The sequence below is a fragment of the Bos javanicus genome, chromosome 1 (genome assembly GCF_032452875.1).
Source record: "Bos javanicus breed banteng chromosome 1, ARS-OSU_banteng_1.0, whole genome shotgun sequence".
Classification (NCBI taxonomy): domain Eukaryota; kingdom Metazoa; phylum Chordata; class Mammalia; order Artiodactyla; family Bovidae; genus Bos; species Bos javanicus.
Window position 1 is genome coordinate 86,284,807 of NC_083868.1, and position 16,026 is coordinate 86,300,832.

The following is a 16,026-nucleotide window of genomic DNA, read 5'->3' on the forward strand; positions in this document are numbered from 1 at the left end:
CCTCCTATGCTTCTCTGGGAAACAGAGCAGAACAGAAAACAATAGAGAGAGGTCTTGGGGGGTGGGGAACAAATGTATTTGGCAAAATATCCTCATCTGCAAAACAGAAATAAATATTACTGTTATGAAGTGAAATAATCAACACGAAGCATTTAGCACAATGTCTGGCACATGGTTTTTGGGAAAGAAGAAATTTTATATGCCTGGCATTAATTTCCAAAGGTGGATTTTCATGGAGGGATGTTTCCCAAACTTCAGATTATGACCAATTAGTGGACTGCAAACTTAATGGGTTTTCTGGACTTTTTTTTTTTTTTGAATAGGAAAGACAAGCATACATCTCAGGAAGCAAATGCAAGTACTATCTCAAAAACATCAATTTCCATTAAGTTCAATTTAAATTCACATTAAATTCAATGTGTGTGTGTGCACATGCACATTCAAGTAGGTATTTGTTTCCTAGAGTCACAAGCTAAAATATATTTCTTACTATTAATAAGAGTTATGGTCAAAAAGTGTTTGAAAGTCACAATTCAAGACTACTTCTAGATACTCCCTCTAATCTCTCACTTATTCCTCCCCCAAAAGTGACTTACTTGGTCAACAAATTTGAGAGGAGAAATTGAGTAGATGTGCTTGAGACTTTTCTCACTATCTGGTCATTCCAAGCCCCCTCTACTGTCTTCTCTTATTCTCTATGGTAGCCTAAATAATAACCCCCAAAGATACCAAGTCCTAAAACCTGGAACCTGTGAATATTACCTTATATGACAAAATCTTTGCAGCTATGATTAACTTAAGGATCTTAAAATGGGGATATCATCCTGAATTTATACAGGTGGGGCCTACATGCAATTATATATATACTTTAAAGGGGAGGCTGTGAAGATTCAGAGAGGAGAAAGGCAACATAAAGACAGAATATAAAGGGATTTCAAGATACAGACCTTTCTTGAAGTTATGCAGTCACAAGTCAAGGTATACTAGCAGATACCACAGGCTAGAAGAAACAAACAGTGATTACTCATTTATTTATCAGTCAGTAGACTTTTTAAAAAATTGCTTTTAAGGGTTCTTCCCATGCCCTTAGTGTGCTTGCACTCATGAGTGAAGTGTCATGAGAATTGGGAAGAACTTTGCACTCTGACTTCCCTCTGACCTTCTTTAGTAATAATAATAGCTACACACTGAGCAATAAGTATGTATAGAATACACAATATACATCTCTATCCTTACAGAAATTTGGCAAGATAGCCATCATACTCTTGTTTTACAAATGAGAAAAATGAAGAATCAGGAATAACTAGCCCAAATGCACATAAATAGTAAGTGACAAAGACAGATTGTGCCTCTAGTTTGATTTGCATCCAAAAACAGCTATCTGCACTTCAAGTGTCTCCCTATGTTGTCCACCCATGGTTTCCTAAGTCTAGGCTTGTGTTCCTCAAGCAAGCTACATATCATAGCTTGTATATACCAAAACCATATGTTAACAGGAAGTTTTAAACATAGGAACTTTAAACTTTTTTCAGGCCAATTTGATCCCAAGGTCTTATGTCTTACTTATCTTTTGTAGTTGTTGGGTTAAGAACTAGACTTTAAAAAGGCAAAAAAGGAAGATGTACACTTAACACTAGGATCTCAGTTTTGGATAGTTTGTTAACAATAAATTTCATTACAGTTTAGGGTTGCCTTGGGGATCCAAATACAGAATCTTTTTACAGAGGAGGAAAACAAAGCCAACAAATTCACATATTTGTCTAATAACCAAAGAGCTCATCAAAGCAGAATTTTATTGCAATGTAAACAGACTTCTGATACTTTCTAAGTGAGAATTCCAAATTTATTTTCATTATACAAACAACACACTGCAAAATTTTCATTATTGTCTCCATTGTTTTTCTCTTCTCCTTTTATGTATAGATATATGATACCCTGTAAGGCAAAACCAAACATTACTTTTTATTTTGAAAAAGGGAGTAATCTTAAATAGCATTTTTCAGTTGAGGTGATCCTGAGATCCCATGATCAGAATATTAACTGTCCTTAAGTGGTAATTCCATTCCACAAAACCAAACCCCAAACATTCACACAAGTTCCCGTCAAGTCACGTATTTAAATAAAATTATTAAAAAAAAAAAAAAAAAGAATGTCACAGAACAACCCCCAAAACAATATGGCTTGCTCCTTTGATTTTCTAGAACATCTTTTTGCTATACTGTATCGCCACATTTATTTGGCTTTATGGTGGAATCGTAATGGCAGGAATACGGATATTCATTACTTTTGACAGTTACAAAATAAATGCCAAGTGGAGGTGCTAAGATGTAAAGAAAGAAAAACGTTCAGAGTGAAGCTACACAGTATTTGCTCATGCTCTTCTATACCAAAACCCTTCCCTTAGGAATTCCCAAATACTCTAGGCCCAGGGGCAAAGAACAAAACGGGGCCAGACTTGAAGGACAAAACGCCGAGAAGCCCCACCTTTGAACCCAATAAGGAGGTGACCCGCCCACCCACCAACCAATCCAAAGTCGCGTTCTCCACCGCCCACTGCATGAGCGACCTTTTGCTTCCCGTCCGCTGGCCCACTTTTACGACAGTTTTCCGACCTAGTTTACGGCCGCCACTGCCGTATTTCCTGGGGCGCCCTTGCCTAGGTGGTTTGTAAGTGCTGGTAGTGGCTGAATCACTTTGTGATTAAGGCATAAACTTGGTAGGCTGGGATGAACCGCGCTCCTGGTGGAAGCAGGGGAACCGAGCAGGTGCCATGGTGAGTTCGGCCTTCCGGCCTCTTGGGCGATCTCAGGCCCAGTTCTCAACCTCTGCTCAAGGTCTGGGAGGAGAGGAGCCGTTGTCTCCCTAATGCGACTCCGAGCTGGGGGTGTAGCGCCTGGGGGAGTCACCCTCTCTAGGACACAAAGCTGTTGGCTCACCGCTCTCGGGCCTTTGTGCCTGCCGTCCCTAGGGCTCGGAGATAAATGGAAACGCATTTGATTATACCTGCTGTTCCCCTCCATCTCCTCGCAGTCGTTTATCTACATTGCAGTGTCTTCCCCCTTTTCTCTTGCTGACTGACATACTTCTCGATTCCTATACATATTTGGCCGAAGGCGCTATGAAAAGCTAATCTCTTTGTTAAGCTCACGTTTAACGTTGAATCAGAATTTACGGGAACCCTCTGTAAAGTTCTTTCTCTGGCAGAAACTTTATTTCCATTCCTCTTGATAGAATTTAAATGTGACTTAACTTTCCCTGTGGTGAAGTAGAAGTTTTCAAGGGGAAGGAAATCATCCATTGTTGTAAAAGTAAATAAGCAAATCGACTTGCTTTTTTTTCCTCCCGTAGTGAAAGCCGCATACCTTTACAATGCATTGGATGTAAAATTTGCAGGATCCTTGGGCAGAGTATTTTCATCCTCACAGTTGTTTGTCCCGTTGAAATAAAACTTGTAGTGAGTTGAAATCGGAGAATGGGCATGATAGGATAAGGGTGAGAATGAGAGAAATAAATACTTATTCTGCTTCCCTTTACCAGGCCAGTACAGTGGTAGCAGTTGGACTGACCATTGCTGCTGCAGGATTTGCAGGTTTGTTTATGGTTTGGGGATAGAACTGAAGTAGGAGACGTTGAGGACTTTTTAATTATTTTTTTGCTTTTGCTTTTAGGTCGTTATGCTTTGCAAGCCATGAAGCATATGGAGCCTCAAGTAAAACAAGTTTTTCAAAGTCTACCAAAAACTGTAAGACTTATTTAGCACTTTTGCTAATTCTTTGCTGTGTATGAAGCCTAGAGCCAGACATCCATGGCATTCTAAGTGATTGCTTTAGACCCCCTCTCTTGCTTCCTACAGGAGAGGTTTAGAAGTTCTGAGCTTTGTAATGGGGCTAAAGAATCAAATGTTATATATGATGAATTTGGGGAAGAGATGTTAACAGTTCTAGTATCATGAAAGGTAAAGTCACTTTATTGTTCATATATGATTACCTTCAGCATCATCTGCTCTGATCACAAACACAGAAGGATCTAGGAATCTGAAGTGACCCATGGTTACTGTGTGGACGTAGCACTCCATAACAGCTTACTTGGATAACACAGCAGTTAATTGGGCTCTGGGGTATGACTGAATGTGATAATACCCTCTGTGGTCAAAATTCAGAGTGAATATGATTTTGACAGTCTGTAGAGAATTGCCTTTTATTGTTGTGATTGAGTTACATAATGGGTAGGCTTTACCAATATAATTTCTGGTGCATCGAGGTCAATGGACCCAGTAGCCTGATTTTCTTAGTACTATCTTAAAGTCTTGTTTTAGTAGCTGCCTTGAACCTCAAAATATCCTTGAACAACTTGCTCAAAAGATCTCCAGATCCTATAAAGCACTTATTCTAAAACATTTAGTCAGTCTGAGATCAGGTTTTTATTTGAACATGGCTAGCTTGGAATACCTATATGCAGGTCAGGAAGCAACAGTTAGAACTGTAAATGGTACAACAGACTGGTTCCAAATAGGAAAAGGAGTACCTCAAGGCTGTATATTGTCACCCTGCTTATTTAACTTATATGCAGAGTACATCATGAGAAACGCTGGGCTGGAAGAAGCACAAGCTGGAATCAAGATTGCCAGGAAAAATATCAATAACCTCAGATATGCAGATGACACCACCCTTATGGCAGAAAGTGAAGAGGAACTCAAAAGCCTCTTGATGAAAGTGAAAAGTGGAGAGTGAAAAAGTTGGCTTAAAGCTCAGCATTCACAAAACTAAGATCATGGCATCTGGTCTTGTCACTTCATAGCAAATAGATGGGGAAACAGTGGAGACAGTGTCAGACTTTATTTTTCTAGGCTCCAAAATCACTGCAGATGGTGATTGCAGCCATGAAATTAAAAGAGGCTTACTCCTTGGAAGGAAAGTTATGACCAACCTAGACAGCATTTAAAAAGCCAGAGACATTACTTTGCCAACAAAGGTGTGTCTAGTCAAGGCTGTGGTTTTTCCCGTGGTCATGTATGGATGTGAGAGTTGGACTGTGAAGGAAGCTGAGCACCAAAGAATTGATGCTTTTGAACTGTGGTGTTGGAGAAGACTCTTTTGAGAGTCCCTTGGACTGCAAGGAGATCCAACCAGTCCATCCTAAAGATCAGTCCTGGGTGTTCATTGGAAGGGCTGAAACTCCAATACTTCGGCCACCCCATGTGAAGAGTTGACTCATTTGAAAAGACCCTGATGCTGGGAGGGATTGGGGGCAGGAGAAGGGGATGACAGAGGATGAGATGGCTGGATGGCATCACCAACTCGATGGACATGAGTTTGGGTGAACTCCGGGAGTTGGTGATGGACAGGGAGGCCTGGCGTGCTGCAATTAATTTAATTCATGGGGTCGCAGAGTCGGACACGACTGAGCAACTGAACTGAACTGAGCTTGGAATAATCTTCCCTTCACTCCCAGAAGAACTGGGTTTGCGGCACTGTTATTTTGTCTTCTTTGACCTTTTAGGTTGTCTGGCGAGGTGGGAGGTTGGAAATGGATGTTCATTAAAATACCTGTTGCTGCTTATAAGCTAAAATACCATAGAAATTACTCTTAAAAGTTTTCTGCTGGTTCTGTGAACATTTACAGACATTTTTAAGCAACTTTCAGTTTGATAATCTTTTCCTACAAATGCATTTCCTCTTTCAGGCCTTCAGTGGTGGCTATTACAGAGGTGGGTTTGAACCCAAAATGACAAAACGGGAAGCAGCATTAATACTAGGTGTAAGGTAAAATAATTTCTTACATTTTTAATATTTTTCTTTCAAATTTAGAGCTGTAAGCAAATGTAAGAAAGATCTCTCTTTTATTAGGAGTTATTATTTTTGGCCACACTGTGTGGTATGTGGGATCTTAAGTTTCTTAACTAGGGATCAAACCCATGCCCCCTGCAGTGGAAGCACGGTCTTAAACACTGGACTGCCAGGGACTTCCATCTATTATATACATTTTTTAAACCTTAACATTCCCTACAAAAGTCCAAAGAGAAGGCCCACTGACACAGAAGTACTTTTTAACTCACTGGAGGTAGGTTTTTCAACAGATCATCAGTACTCAATGTTGTTCTGTATAACTGAGTGACAAATTTTGTGGTGAAAATTCTTTCATTTCCAGATACTTAAACATGCTTTCCAATAACAGGATTGTTGTCATAAATAAGTTTCAAGTTCAACTCAATTTTTGAGAATATCTTATTTTTCTAAGCTCTGTTTAGTTCTGTGATTCAGAATAGTCATCTTCCTTGTGATAAAGAGGAGGCTCCTAAGTAGCTTTTCATACTGTTTTATTGACTTAATCCAGTTGCACAGTTTTCAACTTACCTTTATAGTTTAATGTGACCCAGAACTAGTCTAAAGTAAACAATACCTTTTACTTTTTTAAATTAGCCCTACTGCCAATAAAGCCAAAATAAGAGATGCTCATCGACGAATAATGCTTTTAAATCACCCAGACAAGGGTAAGTATCATTAGAGTTGTTAAAACATTTTGTTGGGGTGACTAATTGTTATTAATGGGATAATTTTATAGCTAAATCTTGGTTGTTGTAAGGAAAATGCTTCGGTTTGTGAGCAGTCTCCCAAGCTGGGTCTACTTGCTGTTTTGGTATCTTAAAAGAATAAATACTGAGTAGAAAATTTACTTATAGACTGATAAGCAGATTTAGTAACTACTGTCATTTGGAAGTAGTGATAAGCATTAACCATGTTTTCAGACCAGCAGTTGTGATATGTCTTAAACACTGCTAATTACTTTTTGGGGTGGGGCGTGAGGGGTGTCTACATTCTTAGGGAAAATGTTGAATTTCAGTTAATGAAACTAACAACCCCTCCCCCCCTGCCCCCATCCATTTAGACTTCTTAAACTAGTGGTTACCTAGAGAACTATAGGATATATTTATTAGTTTCTGATACACTTCTAAGCAGCCTAGGCTCTGTTGAAAGATCAAATGGAATACCAAAATATAGACCACAAAATCCATTACTCAGTGTTTAAGTCCTTTTACTTTCATGTGAGAGGTCTCTCATTAAGTTTTGGCTTCAATTGGGGTGGTAAATATTTGTATTTGACTTCATAACATCTTCTACAAAACTTAGCTGGTATTAACTGTATACTTGCCTGGAAAATCCCCATGGACAGAGGGGCCTGGAGGGCTATAATCCATGGGATCACGGAGTCAGACACGACTGAGTGACTAAGGGCACACCAGAGAGCTTCTGATTGCTTAGGGTCTAGGATGGAACCCATATATTTTGCCTCTTAACTAAGCTTACTGATTGCTTGATGGTTTGGGTCCACACTTTTTTGAGACTTACTCAAATCACAGCTCCAGTTTAGTGGGAAAGCAGCTGTAGGTGATACCATGAAGGGATTGTTGATAACTGGAAAAAGAACTAGAGGTCTTCCAACAAAGCTCAGAAGTCTCTGACAATTTCATGATTTTATAACAACACAATAAATCAGTGTTCATTTATGAAAAAGGTAACTTACAAACTATTTCAAAGTCACATGAGAATTTTTAAAAATCTCATTTAAGCTTTTTCAAAAGGTGCCATTGTATGTGTGTATAAATCTCCCTCATCATTTCCCACTGATCAAATATATTAACTGTGTTTTTAGTCATCTGGTTCCAATGCCATAGCTATTTTTTAAAAAAATCAAAACTTCATTTCTGCTCATTTCATCTTAGAGTTCTTGAAACAAGGTAATAGCTTTTCACCAGGCAGAAATTGAAAAATCCAGTATTATAACTATTCCTTTTTTCTTTCTTCCTATAGGAGGATCTCCTTATATAGCAGCCAAAATCAATGAAGCTAAAGATTTGCTAGAAGGTCAAGCTAAAAAATGAAGTAAATGTATGATGACTTAAGTTCTTATTCTCTTATGCGTTCCAGCTTTTTATAATAAAATGCCTCAAACCTACAAATTTTAGAAGTTATTTAGCACAAGCTAAGTCAAAGCGTTAGTATAAATCTGTTTATACTTGAGGATTTTAAATCAGATTATAGATTACTTGTAGATTATGGCTAAATACATACCATTTAAGTGTTGTTCACTACTCATTTGACAAATAATTTGGTACCTATTTCAAGACAAAGTGAACAGTCTCTGCCCTAAAGGAATCCCCAATCTAATGGAAGACTGATAATTAAAATGTGATAAATACGATGGTATTAGCACAGGTTATTGGAGAAGGAAATAGCAACCCACTCCAGAGTTCTTGCCTGGAGAATGCCAGGGTCGGGGGAGCCTGGTGGGCTGCCGTCTATGGGGTCGCACAGCGTCGGACACGACTGAAGCGACTTAGCAGCAGCAGCAGCACAGGTTGTTTTAGTAGGGACTCGTCTCACTGGGAGGGAAGGCTGTTCAAGGTACAGAGGACTCCCTACTCACTTAGAGCCCTGAATTTTAAAGTGAGTTTAGCCACAACTTTAACCTAAGAAACTGATACAAGGTATGTTATTTACCTCTTTGTCAGTGATAAATCTGAATTGTTTCAGATTTCATACATTAAAAACCATAACAGCATGATAAAAGATTTGAGTACATGTTTTGTTTTTAATGAAGTATGTGCATTTTATTTAGGTAGCCCCTTAAAGAGACTATTTATAAATTGGTTATTTACATCATCAAGTTAAACATTTGTTAAAACACAGTAGGCAGAGCACTACTTTGTAGATACCAGGTGACTCATTTTTCACAGCCTACTGGGAAATCACAGGTGATTTTGGAGGTATGAACTTGAAAGTAAGAAATCTGCTAATAATGAGATTACTAGCCTTTTATTTCAATCTTCCGGACTAATCAAAAATTGTTTATGAACAAGAGTTTAGTATCAACTAAAAAGCAAATTTTTCAGATACAGAAAATACGCCCAAAGGCAATCACGCATTAAGTTTAAAAGGGAAAAATTCATATGGTAGGTATCCTTGAGTGTTTAATGCAAAAAATAGCATACCTGTTTTAAGAGAGGTATTAAGACAATGGAATCCACTTTAAAATCTACTAAGGAGCACAACAGAGCACATTTTTCTTTGACAATGATCAGTTTTTCTCTAGGCTTAACTTTTAAGCATCTATTCATTTAAAGCTGTTAGACTTACCATTTTTCTTGGGTAAAAAAGTCATGAATTTGAGGGCTCTAGGTCATGATAATTTTTACAAAATACTGTGTATCGTTACTATTTATTGACTATGATGTGCTAGCACTGTGCTAAGCATTTCCCCTCTATCTCCACAGTAGATACTATTAACGTACATTTTACAAGTTCAGCGAGGTTAAGAAACTTGCCCAAAGCAACATGCTGGGTCAAGAAAGCTGATCTTTTGCAAACCCAAAGATCTACGCTGTTAACCTCTACACTGTACCTTTCACAAATATGATAACCCAGGGATGTTTTCCTTGGTGGTCTGGTACTTGTCATTACACTTAAACCTTGGGGCCTTTTATCGGTTGCTCCTTTCAGATGTAGACACTTAAAAGGGAGAAGATTATGGTTGAATATAGGACTAGGGAATAGGAGATACAGGTTTCAAGTCAAAACTTCTGCTATCAATACAGGCAACTTTGAGCAAGGAATCTATATGCCTAGAGCTCTGCTTCCTTATGTGTTGGCGGCTGGGGGGGATGACAAATTGTGACGATTTCTCCACATTTTGTGGAAGGGAAAATGAGAAACTCTGCTGAGTTGCACAGCTACTCAAACTATAAGCCCAGAATATGTTCTCCAGCTTACTATGTTTACTTATAATTTAGTTCTCTATGTATTAGTCCTTAAAAGATGCCTATTTACAGCCATAATATTTAGAACTAGCATACCAGAGGTTGTTTTCCTACTGAGCCCCTTCCCTTTTGCCTTCACTGGGCCTCTGGGTTGTATTAAGATGAGTCCTAACTGCTTCATAAGCTTTATAAACCTGCCTTGCTGGTGATGAAAGTAGGCTATAATGGGTGGTCCTGAAGTTAAATCTATTCCAACCCATAAGAGTTTTAAACAAATTCTCTTGCTTTCAAGTATTTTACAAATGATGGGAACCCCTATGGAAGCATTTAATACAAGTCATGCAGACCAAAACCATTCAAGAAATAATTGATAACCTGTGGGAAAATAGATGGAACACAAGTCCGTATCTATATACTGTGATGTTTGGTTTTATATTTTTCTCTGCAGTTCTTAATTTCTTCTGCTCTAAATTACAACAAGAAGGGTAAAAGGCAACTAGATGTAAAATGAGAAGTGGAAGAAACTACCATCTTAACACAAGGGTAAAAACCTAAACATGTTGGACTATTACACATTATAAAGCTTTATAATATTCAGCACACTAGAAATTTTATGTCCTACTTTAAAGACCTTGTATCAGAAGTCATTTAAATTAATCCAGACAGAATGCCTTCATTTAAGAGATAAGTTTAAACATTTTAGGCTAAAATACTGAGTTTAACTGTTTCAATGAGAATTTATAAGGCATCTTTCTATTGGTAACAACCTGTTAACAGTTTTTTTGCACTTCAGAAGTGTGTCTTGCAGTCATATTTTACTCAGCATAAATGATTCCCCCCAAACATGTTAATTCCAAAGAAAATTAAGCAACTCGCTCCAAAACTTCAAAGGACATAACATGATAGAAAAAAAAATCTATACATCTGAGGTTAAAATTAAAATGCTAGAATACATTTTTAGTTAAAGGATCCTGGACTGAGAGAACCTTCAGTACCGGGAAACTTAACCTTAAGCTCTGCTATTTGTTGTTGGCACTGTTGTTCAGTGCTGTGTATCTGCTGAGTCAGCTGTTGCCTTAGCAACAGGATATAGGAAGAGCTTCTCTCCACCTAATATTCCTGGCCCGATGACAAGGTCACATAGTCCAGTATTAAGATATAATCTTGAACAAGTTAACACTTGCTGTGGCCTTAGTGGTGTTTTAGTTAATGGAATTTCAAGTGAAGTGTTTACGTGACTTTCTTTACAGCCTGCAAACAGCAAGGTGAAAAATGTTTACGTGACTTTCTTTACAGCCTGCAAACAGCAAGGTGAAAAATGAAGCTCAAAGACGTTGCCATACGAGCTCCAGGCAACAGTGAAGCATAAATTAGTTCATCTAGAAAAACTATGGAATAATTTTTATAACGAGAATTGTCTCTAACCTAGAAAATGAGTAGCTACATTTGATAATCCAAGTAAAATAAGGTACAAAATACCAAAACATCCAGAAAATACCCCTGTAATTTCACTCTCCACCCCCCACAAAATACCACTCATTAAAACACAAACTTGAGAAACTGCTAACTAGTATACTTAATAGTGGAGCTTTGACATTAAGAATATTAGTAAAAAATAATTTTGCCCTTTATTTTTAGATTGCATACAACATAGCTGGAAATGCCTGGGATAGATACATATATAAAAACAAACACATTTTAATTCAGCATACTCTTTTAGAGTACATAGGACTATAGTTAAGTGTCACACAGTATCTGACATATGACTAGAACCAAGTTATATTAGAAAGGCCCTTATAGGATCTAGTTGGATAAAACAGAATATAGAAAAGGGTAGTACAACTAAGATAGTCACTCCCAATTCTGTACTTCAGTACCTGAAACATTAATATAGAAGATACAGATGAATCTGAATCTAAAGTGATCCACTGATAAACCATTTTTTATAAAACTGTATCTCCCTTATAGAGTATGCACCTCCCTCATCCAGTAATTAGGGGTTTTCTGGATGATTAGACTCAGAAAAGATTCACTGCTTGGATGTCCAGAGTAAATGATTATACCTTAAAATGTATTATTATTAGGCTGAACCATAAGAAACTTGCTTTTGTGGGTCAGAAGTCAGCTCTTGGCAATTTCCTATGTTTCAGCATAACCGACATTTTCAACTAGCAGCTGAATACAGTTTCAAATTACCACCACTTGCAAAAAGTTTTACTATAGCAGACTGCAGTTATTGCTTTATTCCAACAGTCCTCTGAAATTAAACCCAAATGTTATCATAGGTTAATCATGGGTTATAATGACTATTACACATTCAAGCATCCTTAATAAGAAACTAAAACTTAAAAATAAGGGGTCAGAAAATTCAGTATATCAGATATCCTTATAAAGGGTACAAGGGATCCAAACTGTAAATAGCAAAGATAGGAAGACTGAATGAGACTTTACAATGAACACTCTACTTGCTACCTTCTGGAATATTGCTTAAACGCATAGATCCAGTTCAAATCAAAGTTCCTGGAAACTTAGAAAACATAAGTAATTTTCCTTTGCTCATTTCCAGTAACAATCATTTGACGTAGGACTTACTGCATTATATAACTAGTTTTCCATCCACCTGTCTTTAGTTAATTAATGTCACTGTAGGCACAGCCTATAAGAATACTGACTAGTTGGTTTCAACCTCAAAAGTCAATCTGTTTATAGCAATATTAAATTAACATACCAACTTTGCAGACCATTCTCAGGTTAAACACCAAACTTATAGCAAACAGCAGCTACAAAAATACTTCCAAGGTGATGGGTCCTAGCCACAAAAAAATGGCTGACCAGAAAAAAAGAGTAAAACACCAGCTTAGTGTTTTCCTGTTTAATTTTTTTGCTTACCTGTATATATCTATACTTGCTTTTTAAAGAGTATTTACTTAAGCAATCTCCCTCAGCCTTGTCCTAAGCAGTGTCTCAGTGGTTTGAACTCACTATAATATTCTTTCTCTCATCTTCACATCAAAATACAGTAACTACTTAAGAGTTTTATGTATCCCTACTATAATTTTACCAACGATGACTGACCTGTCAACAGAAACTCCAATACCATTTTGCAAAACAGTTTTAGGCCTAAGGCATCCCAAGTTTCATGAAATGATCATTTTTACCCCCCATGTAATCTCTCCTTTTGATTTTGTGTTTTAGTTCAAATATCATATACAATTTTGTATATATATGCTAGAACAGTATTTAACCTGCAGAGAACCTTTAGAATTGGTGGGGGGATGGGAGGGGGTCATGGCAGCTGGCAAGTTCTCCCATAGCAACATTTCAGGTAACTAATAGCCAAAAAAGATGCACCTCTCTCAAAGTTTGGAAGGCTACCTCTATAAAGAATAGTTACCTTTGGGGACTGGGCTTTTCACTTCTAAATCTGAGCATATGCTATTTAAAAAAAAAAAAAAGCCTATCATGATGCTGTAGTATGTATTCTTAAAGGATACTGGGATTAGTCATTTGTAAAAAATGAAATCTTAATATTTATATCCTAGAATATGGTTGTCAGTTCTAAAAAAACTCCTTGGGCTAACCCCACTTTTAAGATGATTTTGTGTTTCCAGAACAAGGAGGATTTTCATGAATATATTCTACTACCTGGAAGAAAATGAAAAATCATTTTCTTTTTGCCATATTTACCAATTTGGAGATTACTGAAAATTCCCATACCTTATAGTTAATTTATAATTCTATTCTCTTCTATTAAAGAGAAGAATAATAAAGCCAAAATGTTACTTGTTTTTCAAGTCCAAAGACTGCACTGTTCACACTACACCTTACTTTAAAATTTTCCATTATTAGGGTTTTAGGAAAAAGCATTTGATATTTTCACAGCTTAACCTCACCAGTAATAAATTTGAGGGCTAAGGTTTATATACACTGACCTAGCAAATATTTTTAGCTACACCCTGAATTATCCTTCAGTTGTAAAATCACTGAAGTTTTTTTTTATGCACATAACAAATTAACATAAGTTATGCACATAAAAATACTTCTCAGATCCCAAGTGAACAAAAGGGCTCCCTCTTCTTGCTCAGTAGTCTTTATATAATATTGTGGAGCAAAACCCTCCCACAAATCCGCAATTATTATCAGCTTGCAAACTTTTACTTTGTGTAAAAGTTTGTATAGTCCTAACATTAAGCCATCTGGACAAAATATTTACAAAAAATCCAATCATTAATATGAGAACCTTTAAAATTATTTCCTTGAAAGCCAAAAATCAGTGACATTCCTTAAAAACTAACAAAGAATCAAAGGCAAAAGTAAAACTCTGGATTTTACCCCAATGCCTTCCAAAAGTTGCCTATGACTAGAATTTTGTTACAAAGACTTTCCTAATATCAAATCTCTGAGACCAATTCCCTAAACCATTCTATTCTAACATACTAAATTTTTAAGTGCTAAGACTTCAGAGGACTCATTACAAAATGACCAACTAATATTTTAATACTACTTATGAACAAGTATAAATGCATCTTAAAAAGCAATCAGAATACTACTCTAGGCCTTTAGGTAGGTCCAACTACTTTTCAACAGTTGGTTTAAAAAGTAGAAAGTTAAAAATCAGCAAATGGAAGATCAAAAGTTTATTTACTACCTGCATACAAAAACATATTGCACATCAAACAATCAAAACCAAAAAGAAAAAAAAAAGAGAAAAAAAAAAGAAAAAGGAGAAAAAAGAAAAGATACTCTACTGAAGACTAACATGTAGTTTATACAGAATAAACCTTCTGGAAATTGATCTTTTCAGTAGTTCAGGTTATGTCTGAATGGACATGACTAATTCAGCTTAGTGTTTTAACTAAAGCTATGTTTGATTTTTTAAATACTGTACACTTTAATAAATAAACCAAACAAAGCCTCAATGTAGAACAGTCACTGCCAATAACACCCAGTGTCCCTGCAGATGAGTGTTTAACAAATGTATTCCAGTGGTCTGCAGATTTTCCTCTACAATACAGCATTTTAAAAACACATTAAAACAGACCAGTTTCCAGACTAAAACTAATGAAGAAATTACAATTCAGTGCAAAATATCTTAGACTGCATTTCATTCTAGTTTTCCTCAGGTGAAGAAGTGGTTGCATATTATTAAAAATGTAACAAAAGCAGCTAATGCTTTCATAAAGAATATTAGGTTAGGGATCCCACCCCACCCACCTCCCCCCCAATCTCTGCCATATTTTGAAAACAAAATAACATTTCCTATAGCCAGCAACTTTTTTTAATGTTACATATACTATTCTCAAGGCACATCTGATGATATATAACACAGTAGGTGTCAAAGTATGTTTAACATATGATTTCTTCAGGATCCCTCCCCTTTCTGAATTCCAAATGGAGGAACTGAAAGTGCGATGGAAAGACTGGCGATCCATATTCTATCTTTGGCAAGCTTGTACAAGCACTATTGTAAAATGTAATGTAAAAGAACTGTAAACTAGGAACTTCTTCAGTTTATGAAACACCATTCAGGACTGCTGCGTCTTGAGTATTTTCTTCTTTTAAGGTATTAATCTTTTCTTCTCCTGGAGTACGCTGTAGCTTAGAAATTTCATCGCCAGAAGCACTAGTTGGGCCATTTATTGCCTTTTCTGAAGGACCATGCTCTTCAATCACATCTTTTGCCTGCCAAAGGGAGACAACTTTTTCAACTTCTTTATAAATAAAATCTATAACTGAGGAGGAAAATAACTACATAAACATCAATTAGCTAATAAATAATTTTAGTTTCACATACCACAATGATCTGAATTAAAACATTCTTAAAATTAAAAAAGAAAAAAAAAAACCAAACCCCAATGTATTCCACCTCTCTGGGTCTTTCAACTCTTTATCTCTAGTAGCTAGCAGTACATAAGCCACAGGAAGAATCTGTACCTGTTTATTGAAAACTTGCACCTAATTTCATTTTAACCACTGGAAAACTCACCATATAAAAAGACATAAACAGTTAATACCCTAAGTAAGGCAAACAACCACCTATTTACTCACCTTTTTTGGAAACTCAAATTTACGTATCAAATCCCTTAAAATATTTCAAAGAATTAAAACAAAGGTCTTTATCCACCACTTGAAGAGGGTCTATTCAGCCTGTTGCTTCCCAAATTAAGGTTAACATTCTCTATGCCCAATATCTTTTACAAATGCTATTTCTAGTTCTAACTGAAAAATATTTCAGGCTCAAGCATGCATATCTTCAGTTACCTGGGGCCAAA

The 16,026-nt window shown here is 36.7% G+C and overlaps 2 protein-coding genes across 7 annotated transcripts in view; one reads left to right on the forward strand and one right to left on the reverse strand.

Annotated features, from left to right (window-relative positions):
- The first annotated feature begins 2,535 nt into the window (after positions 1-2,535).
- On the forward strand, positions 2,536-14,492 carry DNAJC19 (DnaJ heat shock protein family (Hsp40) member C19). The gene is made up of 7 exons (XM_061415080.1): positions 2,536-2,773; positions 3,538-3,589; positions 3,669-3,742; positions 5,683-5,762; positions 6,420-6,490; positions 7,809-11,019; positions 11,066-14,492. Exons 1-6 carry the CDS (start codon positions 2,771-2,773, stop codon positions 7,877-7,879), a joined length of 351 nt encoding a protein of 116 aa, XP_061271064.1. The 5' UTR covers positions 2,536-2,770; the 3' UTR covers positions 7,880-11,019; positions 11,066-14,492.
- The window catches only part of FXR1 (FMR1 autosomal homolog 1), a 77,101-nt gene continuing 72,432 nt past the window's right edge, over positions 11,358-16,026 (reverse strand). For all 6 annotated transcript variants that reach the window (XM_061415045.1, XM_061415017.1, XM_061415036.1 and 3 more), the window contains one exon: positions 11,358-15,436. In XM_061415045.1, the coding sequence (XP_061271029.1) occupies positions 15,266-15,436 (171 nt within the window). In that variant the 3' untranslated portion in view covers positions 11,358-15,265. The remainder of the gene's footprint in view (positions 15,437-16,026) is intronic.